Source organism: Platichthys flesus, chromosome 6 (assembly GCF_949316205.1).
Source record: "Platichthys flesus chromosome 6, fPlaFle2.1, whole genome shotgun sequence".
Taxonomy (NCBI): domain Eukaryota; kingdom Metazoa; phylum Chordata; class Actinopteri; order Pleuronectiformes; family Pleuronectidae; genus Platichthys; species Platichthys flesus.
This window is the reverse complement of record NC_084950.1, coordinates 5,153,707-5,165,729: the sequence shown is the minus strand read 5'-3', so window position 1 is coordinate 5,165,729 and position 12,023 is coordinate 5,153,707. Positions and strand designations below refer to the sequence as shown.

Genomic DNA, 12,023 nt, shown 5'->3' with positions numbered 1-12,023 from the left:
CTGTATCTGGAACAAACAGAGTGATTCATGGAGCTGCTCCGACTTCACTTAGGGCCACCGATCTGGGTTTCAGTTTCTTGGCAACGGCAGGTGCAACCTCACGACCATGTTGCATATTTTTAGATGCAACATCTGAAAGGCCCTTTATTAACATGTATTATTAAAAATATAATTACAGAGGTTTGTCTGTCGCTCATAGTTATACTGGGCTAAACAAACCTTTTATAAGCTGTAAATCAACGTTTGACAGACAAATATGAAAAGCTGACAATCCTCTTATTTAAGTTGAGGCCCACGTGTTAAACTATTACTGTAAGTGTCTATTAGACTTGACATGTTTATATTTAAAGAACATTTCCTGTGGTAACGAATGTCTGTTCAACAAAGGCAACTTCAGGAAACACAATCTGCAAACCAAAGCTATGGGAATTTTCAGTAACAGCTTTATTAAATTAGTGCAAAAGACAGACGTAACTCATTCAAATGTCAATTTTTCTTTAAGGTGGCCTTCCACATGAGCGCTAGAGAAACAAGCGAGACTATCCACCGAAGCCACGGCCTTTTGTTTTCTTCTTGCACGTCTTCTCGTGACCGGTGATGAGCGATGGAGCGAGAACAGGAGAGGGCAGAACCGATGGGAGACAGAAATCAAACCTAAGACACGTGGAAGTCCTCGAAAAACAGACTCAAATAATCACAGGTTTTAAAAAGTAAAAAAAAACAATCAAACATAAGAAAAATAGAACATGTTACAGTAAAATAGTCAACACATCAATAGCATTAGAAATATTGCCTAAACTCCACAGAAAAGGGTTCTTCTTTTTTTTTTATTTACTAACTGTGTGGGTGACCAAAGAACTTGCAATCAAAGTACATAAGTTAATCATTACTGTATATTTATACAATGGTAAAAAATAAAATATTTATATAATAGTAATTTTTTTTTTGGGGGGGGGGGGGGGTTCACACCGTTACTATAAAGATATACTGTTTTCAACTCCATGACAACTAATGCAATAAAAACAGAAGCAAATCGAAGAAACGAACTCCGGAGAGTTTCAGACTTTTGAAGGCTTATGGCTACCACCTTGTCCTAAAAGACCACAACCACTGCAGACAAAGAGAACGGACTTTCAGGTCTCTCCACTTAACGAGGGAAACGAGATCAAACACAGTCTGTGACGAGGGGAGAAAAGAACACATCAAGAAGTCGATGCTCGGCCCCGACCAGGACGGTAGCTCCGCCTCCGCAGTGTTTTCCTTGCCCACCGAGAGACAGAGAGCAGTCGATAGAGAGACGGGGGGTGGGGGGGGGAGGCAGATGGATGGTGGAGATGATGTCTACGCATTCGGGGGGGGTGAAGTGAATGAAGGGGCAGGGAAAGAGAGGTAGTTATGATGAGAAAAAGAGGGGAGGAGGAGAAAAAAGAAAGCTGGAAGAGGGGATGAGAAGATTCAGAAAACTGGTGTTTTGAACATGAGACAGATTTACAGCTTTTCTTTTTTGTTACATTATCAATATACACGTTGTTGTTTCAAGTATCTCCTGCGGAGGTGGGATGTTGCAATGAACGCTGCCGACACCCAGTGCTCGTCTGCCAGTGTAATGGGGCGTTCGAAAAGGGAATAATCAATGCCAGGCGGAGAAGTTGAAGAGAGGAGAGACAGTAAACGTCAAAATAGAGGAAAAAAAAGAGAATGAGGGGGAGACGAGACTGACGAGCGCCATGACGGGATGCAAAAAGAAAAGAAAAGATGAAGAGAAGCACATGAGAGAGGCGGGAGGAGGAAGTGAGAGAGTGAAACACAGAGCAGTGTTTTGTTCGGCGATCAGGCCGGAGGGGGATTGTGTGTATTTTCTTGTTTGATTTGTCGTGGTGAGAAGACGTCTTCTCGCTTCTTCTTTTTCATCATCACCATCATCATCATCATCATCATTATCATCATCATCATCATCTTCTTCTTCTCTCCTAAGCCTGGGTTGCGAGGGGGAGACAGTCGTTGCTTTTCAGAGTTGCGAAAAGGACTACGAGAGGTTTCAGCAGAATCTACAGGCCTGGGAGGGGAAGAGGAGGAGGAGGAGGAGGAGGAGGTGCAGGAGGAGGAGGAAGGGGAAAGAGAGAGAGGACAGTTTAAAGTCAAGGTCATCGATCAACTGCAATCAATCACACAGGACAAGTGATGGTAACTGCGTCATTAACGACTCAGTGAGGACAGAGCAGATCAGTTACACTCATTCTCCTTCTCAGGCTGCAGCAGCTAATTGTCTTTAATGTGACGGTGTGACTGTGTCACCCCCCCCGAGCGACTCCGGCTCCCGTCGAGAGGTGCAGCGTGTTTCTGATTTATCACAAGGAGACTCTCTCCTGCAGAGTCCACTGTGAAGATGAATGGGCTAATGACAGGTACTTGTAGAATACTTCAATTTTTACTCCAGTACCAGTTCAGTTTATGGTAGTAGAGCCGGAGCAGGAAATACGGCCATGTGCTCAGCGAATGAGCCCAGACTGAACTCGCCACTTATTTTTTCCGGAGAGGACAATCTGTTTCTATTCGCACGGCCCGATCTCTACAAGAACCTGCGAGCCTGGAACATATGTCACATTTACACCGAGGACGTGTTGCTCCAGAGGTTTGAATATGTATAAAGGGTAAAAAAAGGTAAAGTCTGTGGTAATGTGACAGTTTGTCTCATCAGTCTGGTGGAATTGCTTACAACGAGCCACCTTCAAAAGTTGATATAAAAAACACACATAAATAGTCACAGCAGGGACACACACACTCACACACACACACACACACACACACAGGCTACAGTATGAAATGTGAGAGTTTATTGATTGCCTCTCTGCCAGCCATCTCCCTCCCAGTCTGCTCTCTATTTCTGACATGTTTGGAGATGGCTGAGCATTTGACAGAATCCCTCCTCCCTCCTGCTCTTCATTTTGCTCCCTCCCTCCCTCCCTCCCTCTCTCTCTCTCCCTCCCTCCCTCTCTCGTCTCATCCTGTCTTTTTTCCCCCACATCTGTTTTTCTGATGTGACTGGATTAGATGAGGCGCTCTGGGGCCTCTGCTACGTCCTTAACATCCACTTAAGGACGAAACCAGTGCAGAAGTGGAGCAAAACGGAAATTATTTAAATGTGGCTACAAAGGTGGGTCCGGTTATTACAAAAAAAAGGTTCACCGCGAGTTCGTCGAAAGGTCACCGAGCTTCTATAAAATTCAAATTGAGCTTCACTGTGCTTATGAGCACTCCACTGCATTTAAAGAGGAGCGTTAAAGGCAAATCAAGGTCGGGCAATCAATGCCGAGACCTTTGGTGCCTCGGAGGATCACAGTGCACAGACTCTCTGTTATTACGTCTAGATTAACTGAACGGGAGAATTTTAAATCACTGGAGCAAAAAAAAACAATTTCTCAGTTCCCACCCCTCTAATCCACTTTTTATGTAACAATTCATAATGAGCCCTCGCAGAAGAAATGGATTTCCAGATTCTTCCTAATTAATTTAATTTAAATAAGCATTTTCTGCTGAGATACAGTGATGTGCTGAAAAACAATTGTACTTGTGAAGCAAAAAATACGACTTCTCTATTTTAAGGCTGGGCAATAAAGCGAAAATGTATCTAAACTCCTGCTGTAGTCTGATGTAAAGACTGTGACTGGTTGAGTACAACTCCTCCGTCCACAGATGCAATGGTTTCAGTGGCGAACAGACCAGGTGCACCATAAGCAGTCCGCTCTACTTAACAGGCTTTCCTCAAAGCCTCGCCTTTTACCACTAATCTAGAAACATGCATGCAGCTAAATGTGGTGTAGAACAACCACTTTGGAAGGTTTCAATTCGTCATAGCTGCTGTTTGTTTCCAAAGGCTTTGCTGCTCTCCTCAGTTCTATTGTGAGCGCCTGAGTGGGCCGCCCTGTTCCTCCCTCAGCTTCTGGTCACAGCTCTCGTGTGCTCTCTGTAACAAGTTGGCAGTCGGTATCGTTCCGACGCGCCCGTCATGCGATTCGACTGTTGACATGCCAATACGTCTCTCTGTGTTCTTTTCTGTCTTTATCCTCCTTCCCGTCTCCGCCTCCCTCCATCTCTCGCTCCACACTTCTCTCTCTCTCTATGAGATCAGGGAGCGGTCTTTGAGGAATGTGAACCATAATTTTCCGAGACAGTCAGAAATGAATTGGTACTACACACTTCAGAAAATTCTGAGGGCGATCGAAGCTTCGCCTGAATGGGGGGGTGAATATCTAATAGGGTGGAGGGGAACGGAGCAGGGGGGAGGGGAAGGGGTGGTGGTGGTGGTGGTGGGGGCTGATTGATTTTTATTTCACTAACGTTTTTTTCTCTTCCAGCTTTCAGAAGACTCAGGCAGGAGTGTTCCATAAAAAAGGAAATAAAAGTGGAGAAACACTCTTTTTTGGGGGTTGCAAACCTAATGAGACTCTGGCAGCCATGTTTTCACCTCACATGAAGAACTGGATATATAAAAAAAAAAAAAAAATGCCCCTCTGGCTAAAAAAGTAAGGGCCGGACATGAAAATACATCCCAGAATCAATTCACCTCAGCTCTCGCACCGACACAGGAGAAGAGAGTAGGAAGAAGAGGCAGCATGAGAGAGGGATGAACAGGATATAACCACTATGGACTGGGAATGATTCCCTTTATGTTACAGGAAGCAGAAGAAAGTGTGAAAACCACTCTGTGCTCCCATGGTGACTCACAAAGGGACGTTTTGATTCCTGCTACATTCTCCTTCTTCCTGTTGGATGCTTATTGTTGATCCGTGTAAACCCACTTGAGTCTTTTTAGTGCCTTTGAGTTCAGACATGGTTTGAATTACTTGGGAGCTAAATGGAGCTGGAGTCCCCTGAAAAGGACATTAGGTCCCAGACGACAGGAGTTTTCAAAATCTGACCAATTTTTAAACCAAGTTGAGTCATGAGCCCGAGGAGACTCATCGCAGATATTAAGACGCATCACACACTACAGGATATAATAAAGATTATTGCTCCAGAGACAGTGATGCACCAACCACCATGTTCCTCATGATGTGGACAAAATGGAGAATGGCGTGGAGCGACAACTTCCTCTAATGTCGACGATCAAGAAGCAGAAGGCGAAACGAGTCTGGCTGAGAAAACCGTTATTATTATTTTCAGGTGAGATTTAAATGACCGTAATAATATCTGTCAACAGAAGCATGAATGTTTATCGTTGCTTGGCAGCACAGTGACCTGCTTTACTCTCTCTCTCTCTCTCTCTCTCTCTCGCTCTCTCTCTCTCTCTCTCTTTGGCTGCTGTGGTTCCTCAATGTTTTCACATCCGTCTACTGGTTGGAACAGTTCCCATACACAGCATTCTCAAGCTAAAGTTTGTGTTTACATGCACTTGTAAATATAAACAACCATTTCATTTTCTTTCTGATATTCCAGCACTGCATGAAAAACACTAGAAAATCAACCTATTTCCATTTCACAGAAACCAGACGCAAAGGAGTATATCAAACTTCCTTTCACCGTGTAGACCAGTGACCTGAGAGATTCACCGATGCCAACGTATATTTTGTCTATAATTATTGTAAGTCTCTGTGGGTAAAAGGCATCAGCTTAATGCGTAACATTTGGATTTAACAAGCTGCAGGAGGCAAACTGCTGTTGTTCACCTCACAGCAAGAATGTTCCAGGTTTGAATCCCGGTTTGGCCAGGGGTCTATCATTCAGTTTGTCTCTATAGGTTGGCCATGTCCAGGGTACGGGAAATGTAGCTAATAGGTTCTAGTCCTGTTTGTTTTGATGGTAAAACTACCAGTGTGTTTACATTTGGATCAGGGGCTACATTTTAAACATCTAAATTTACATTTCACACATATAAAATGTAGTTTTGAAGCACATTGCAGTCAACAGACTGTCATGTGGGATTCAAAATGCCTTTGGATGGAAACATTATTGAGTACTTTTACTAAAACAACATGAGCGTATTTGGTTGTAAACAGATTTAACTGTTTCTCTTGTGTTGTATTCCCTCCAAACAGCTGATTGTGACTTGTCTGCCCCCCCCCCCCCCCCACCCCCCTAGGATTGATGGACGTTTAGTAATGAGCTGTTTTTGCTGCAATCGAACCAGTCGTGAAGGCTTAATGATAAGAACTATAACATTTGTTGTCATAGAAATATTTAAATGACGGAAATGAACAGAGTGGGTGTGGGGGGGGATTAATAGACTTTAATAGATGTAACAGTAAAGAAGCACATTGATGTTGCCTCAGTATTAAAGTAAATTGTCTATTTGACATGTGTAAATATGAAAGGTTTTTTCTCAAAGGCTTCAAACGGCCAGAGGTTTGAAATCAGATGTATCTGTTCATCCATGTTCCTTAATCCTTAATAAGACATCACATTGCTTTTTCCTCCACAGTTATTTCTCTTGACAACCTCAAATTTGGGGCTGAACAGTCCCCGAACATCCCAGTGCAACTGGTTAACAGATGTACCAACACGACTGATCCATAATATATGAGAAAGACATGAGTGCAGTCTGCTGCAGCAACTTTATATTCATAAACAATTCATGACGCCTTGAAGCTTCTCTCGCTAATGATCAACAAATAATTCACATTTCACTGGAGCAAATATGAAACACTTCTGGCTCCTTCATGTGGCTGAATATACAGTTTTACGATTAACACTGATTCCTCGTTTATGAATCAGATGATAAAAAACAATTATCTTTCCAGTGTGAGCGACTTCTCACATCTCACTTCAAAGATCCAAAAAATCCTTCACAGTTCTATCTGAGGCCACGAACACCCCCCCCCCCCCCCCGCACCACTCTGGCACCAGCTGTGAAAAAAAAACAGTCATTTTTACAAGAGTAAATAAGCCCCTAAACATGCCGTCGCTGTAGCCGAGGGGGGATTAGTGTAGAGCCGCAGAAGGAAGAGGAAAAGTAGCTGTCAGAGCGTGGCGAGGGATCAGAGCGGAAGGAACGGTGCGGACTCAAACCCCCGGGAGGATGGAGGTAAATTAGTGGCATGTGGGCAGGGAGTTGTTTGTTGTGTTTGATGGTAAATGCTTTATTTTGACTCCACCACGCCCCCTCTCCTTTCTCACATCCCCTCTTTTTCTCTCTCTCTCTCTCTCTCTCTCTCTCTCCTCTTAACGCCTAGAACAACATTATTCCTCTCTCTGATGTTACAGAGGGAAAAGGGGAGAGAGAGGAGCGAGTCTCTGTAATACATCACAACAAATCTGCAGCCGAAAGCCAAATCCTGCAGATTTTAACATGAGGTTTGAGCTTGTGTGGACTTTTCTAAGTTAAGCATTATGTTGGATGAAGCCGTCCCGATGAAGGATGCTTATATGTATATATATATATATATATATATATGTTTTCGAAGTAGAAATACCCGTACGATCATCAGCACCATGATCAAAGAGATTTTCTTTATCCTGGTCACATCCATCATGAGCCCAATTCACACACAGCCACTATAAGCACACACATTATTCCAGCAATGTCCAAATACACATTATTTACAAACTTTTTTGCCTCCAGCCACAAGTTTGAGGATTTCATTTTGAGCTGCTGCAGAGAGAGGCATGCTCTGCACATCAGTTCACGTGTGCACTGATAGGTGGCAGTGTGGTCATCTGTGTTGGTTTGCCACCTGTGAGCTGTGGTGGCAGCTTGAGCCAGAGAATTCCTGCTTGTGGTTTCATCTAACTGCAGGAATCCCTCTTGTGAGTAGCTGTCTTTTTGTTTGTGCATCCGCAGGGAGCAGGTATCTACTGCATTCACCCAATTAGGACGTCTTATCCCAGGTGAAAAATGTGGTTTCACATGGACATTTAACACCCATGATCTAAGTGTGTATGCGTTTTCTTTTAAGTATGACTGTGTGTGGGAGTGTAGTGTATGTGTGTGTGTGTGTGTCTGTTTGTGAGAGTCTTTGGCACCCTGATCACAAAAGACAGGCTTAAAATGGAGGGGAGTGAAAGTAGGCCCCTGCAAAGCCCTGGGATTTAGCCGCCAATCCTGCAACAGCAAACAAAAGTCTCGTAAGCATTAGAAGACACAGTGTGTGTGGGCACTCTGCACACACACCGGCTCACGCTCCCCCCCCCCCCCCCCCCCCCTCTCTCTCTGCCGCACAGGGTTACATACATTATTTAAGGTCTGAAACGCGACCCCAGCGGAGCTCTACACGGCCGAGAGCGAGGACAGGAAGCAAGCGAGGATGTGGCTCCACTCCTGCCTGTTGTTGCTACGGAGAACGAGTCGGTGGGGAAAAGGTGGAGGCTTTCGGGGGGGGGGGGGGAGCCAGTTTTCTTTCTTCGTTCATCAGTTCTCTCGATTCAAGTATCATTTCATGGAGACTTACAGATTGATCTTTTTCTCGCTGTCTCGCATACGTTTGTAGAAAATATACAAATGCGAATCACTTCAGCTGTTTTAAGGAAATTATGACTTTTCAGATGGATAATATGCAAGTGAACTACTTGTTGAGATAGATTTTCTGTTTATAGTAATCTTTTTCTCTCTTCATAAGCATCGCTCTGAATAAATAAATAAACACACGCAATATACACACAAAATATATCACCTCACAATACACACACACACAAACACCACGCAAACAGACACACAATACACAAAATACCAACCGCTGCTGAGACTGTAGATCGTGTCCTCTGGAGGGTTTAGGTGCTCACACAGAGGAGGCAAAGAACAACTACATGCAGTTCTTGTTCTAGAGTTACGCAACTCCCGACATGGAGAACAAACAAGTGCCTAATAGATCACAACAAATTAAGCTTGAGTAAGGTCAGGGAAGGTTCTGGTTTAAATATTGAAAACGTTAAACGATTCCTATCCTAAGTTAGTCCACTTCCAAACCAATCAACTGACAAGCAAGTGGTACTTTTTCTAAACATCCACCAGCGTTGCTATGTTCGTTGTTGTCAGAAAAACTGGGATTATCGCTGCCCTCTTGTGGATGTATTGCTCTAAAAACACCTACATTTGTTGACTTGCGTACTTACTGTATATTCTCAAAAAATCCAACAATGTTCAAACCCAGAGAAAAACCCAGTTTCTTTCACGGCAACTCAAGATTTCGGTCACTTTTAATTGTGACACATTTGCTTTACTCGATCAAAACACACTGCTAGCCAGTTAGCTTCTTTTCCCGGTAATGGATCATGATTATTCTTTGGCAGTTGATGCGTAACTTAAATAAAACGTTATCTCATTCGTGAACAAGATTTGCACAAGTTGTGTTTGTTAGATTTTCATCAGCCACTGTGGTAAAGACAATGACTCCTCGCTGCTTCTTGACATCATCAAACTAGCTCTTTGGTTATTGTTGTGATTGAGAGACCCCTTGTGGCCGAAGTTAGTACGTTTAACAACTACTGTATGCTAACCATGTAAAAGACCCAATCGAAACAGACAAAGCTCTTGAATCTCGATGACAAAAACACATTGAACAGAATACAAATGTATGAGGGCACATGGCTACTGCGACATGTCGGAACTTTTTTAAATAGTTTCGGATTCGCAACTTAAAGATGAATCAGCTCGTATGATCCGTTTTTGGCATGAGGCCGATTATCACTCTCTCGTGCTTCAAAATAGCATTGGCTGTTTCAGCTTTCAACAAATCAAATGCTTTAAACTTAACCATGTAAAAAGTTAAGTATTATATTTAGTGGCCTGGAGTCTAAGATGAGGTGGAAATGAATGAGGTGCATTGATGCTGCAAATGTGTTCACTTAGTTACGTTGAATGAAAATGTCTTCAGCATTACCCAGATAAATGTAAGATGACGTATAATAAGCTAAATATAGTATACACTGTCTTTATAGAATTTCCTAGGAGACAGATATGGGGACTAAGAGAGAAAGGAAGTAGGAGGAGGGAGAGGGAGGAGAGCAGGGAGCCAGAGAAATTAAGAAAACTGCAGCTTGCTCACTGTACGCCTGGAGCCCGGTGGGCGAAAAGAAAAAAATCCCAGAACAAAACAGGAGAGTTTAATCTCCACACCTTTATTCTCGTCTCCATTCCCCCATCCTTTCCCTTCTGGCTCTTTCCATTTTTCTTCCCTTCATCTCTCCCCTGGAAGGTCAGAGTTCAGCTAGGAGATAAGGGAATTGAAACAGGATCCTCTCTGTCAGACTATCTGACTATACACTGCAGTGATCAGTCCCCTCTATCTGTCCCCCAGCACAGGTCTGTGTGATGAGCTTGAGCAGGAGTCATCTCTCTGGGCACTCGTGTGTGTGTCTGTGTGTGTCTGTGTGAAGATGTACTGCGACAGAATTGGTGAAACCTCTGCCGAGTTGTAATACTGTCTGAGATTCCCAACACGGACACACACACGCACACCGTATACACACACACAGTCGTGTCTACATGACTTGAGAGGACATTACATTGATTTACATTGATTTCCCGAAGACTCTACAAGTAGTAACCATAGTCACTACTTGCCTAACCCTTAACCTAACCTAAACCAACTCAATCTTCAAATATTTGTCTTTGTCCCCATCAGGAAAACAAGTCCCCACAATGTGGCTGTTGAAACAGATTTAGGTTCCTTAAATAAAAGTAATACCTGGACCACACACAAACCTGGACATCATTAACATAATGCATTCCCTGGCCCCTTACCCTGATCTTCATGTTCCAAACTAAATGCCTAACCTAACCCTTACCGTAACCTAATTCTAACCCTGAGTCCAAAACCAAGTATTAACCTCAAACAGCCCATTGAAAAAGTGAGACCCCTTTAAGAATGTCCTTACTTTCAAATAAATGTCCTCACTAGGGTCTATGCTTAGGATGGTCCTCACAAAGATATAAAGACAAGAACACACCAGTTAATTCCTCCCTGTCTCACTGTCACATGTGCTTCACTCTCACTGACTGGTTTATGGTTCATCTGGGGACCAGGTCACCTCAGACTCTGCAGGTATTTGGTCAATGAAGGCCACCGTCCATCTCTGCATGGTTTACAATGGAGTATTGAATGCTACTGTCATTCAGCGGAAGGATATCTCCAGATGAACCTCTACTCGTGTCATCTCGGCATGTCAGACAATTAAAATGCTTTCTACTACCGATGCTAAGGCAAATACCATGGCAGCGGCAGCTAACAAAATCTTTCTAATAGTGGAGAGTGTGAAAATCCGACTGACTGTTCCAGCTGCGAACTCTCAGGCTCGCTGCCATAAAACTTTCCGAGAGATGGCTGCTCGCCCGCGAACGCTGACGCAGCATCAGCTAACACTCGTGATTAGTGTGTTGCAGCGGAGCCGCGACTAATGGTCTATCATCACCGGGGTGTGCCGCTCTCCTCCTGCTGCCTGCCACGCGTTGTCAGTTTAATTTAATACTTTGTGTCCTGTGAATCGCGAGGTTCAACAGAAGTTGCAGGTATAACTTAGTGCTCTAACCGCGTAATGAGACAACGCCACGATGAGTCCTTCAAGGCGCAGCCCCAAAACAAAGCCTTCCAGTGCACAGCGGTGCAGGCATCTGCTGTGTGAGCGAGCGCCACGAGAAGAGATACGCTTCAACAGATAGATTGATCCACACCCAGAGGAAGATCAATGGGTCATGCTAGCTGCTGGGATTCGCAGATACCGAGGGAAAATGAGAAGATGAGACGCGGAGATTCTGCCTGTAAGCAAAAGGAGTGCGGTTGATTGCTAAATGGAGAGAAAGCAAAAGAGCAAGAGAGGTAGTGCGGGGAAGGAAAACCACTGGCAGAGAGGGATGAGGGATGAGAGACAGGAAGAGGATATGCAAGGGGGAGTGATGTACGGGACAAGAGAGAGGCAGGGAAGAGACTTTATGATCAATAGAGTGATGAAGAAAGAGAGGAAGAGCTGGAGAGAAACGCGACTGAGATTTTCAGATGATCAGTGGACATTTCACTGTCAAATACAAATTGAGAAAGAAAGGAATACATTCGGCTCTGAAATAATTATCCCTTTCCTTTCCTTTCCTTTCCAAT

The 12,023-nt window shown here is 43.8% G+C and overlaps 1 protein-coding gene across 1 annotated transcript in view; it reads right to left on the bottom strand.

The window, feature by feature from the left end:
• Window positions 1-421: 421 nt before the first annotated feature.
• Window positions 422-12,023, bottom strand: part of cdh13 (cadherin 13, H-cadherin (heart)) — a 272,809-nt gene continuing 261,207 nt past the window's right edge. The window contains exon 15 of the mRNA XM_062389254.1: window positions 422-2,056. Within this exon, the coding sequence (XP_062245238.1) occupies window positions 2,049-2,056 (8 nt within the window). The 3' untranslated portion in view covers window positions 422-2,048. The remainder of the gene's footprint in view (window positions 2,057-12,023) is intronic.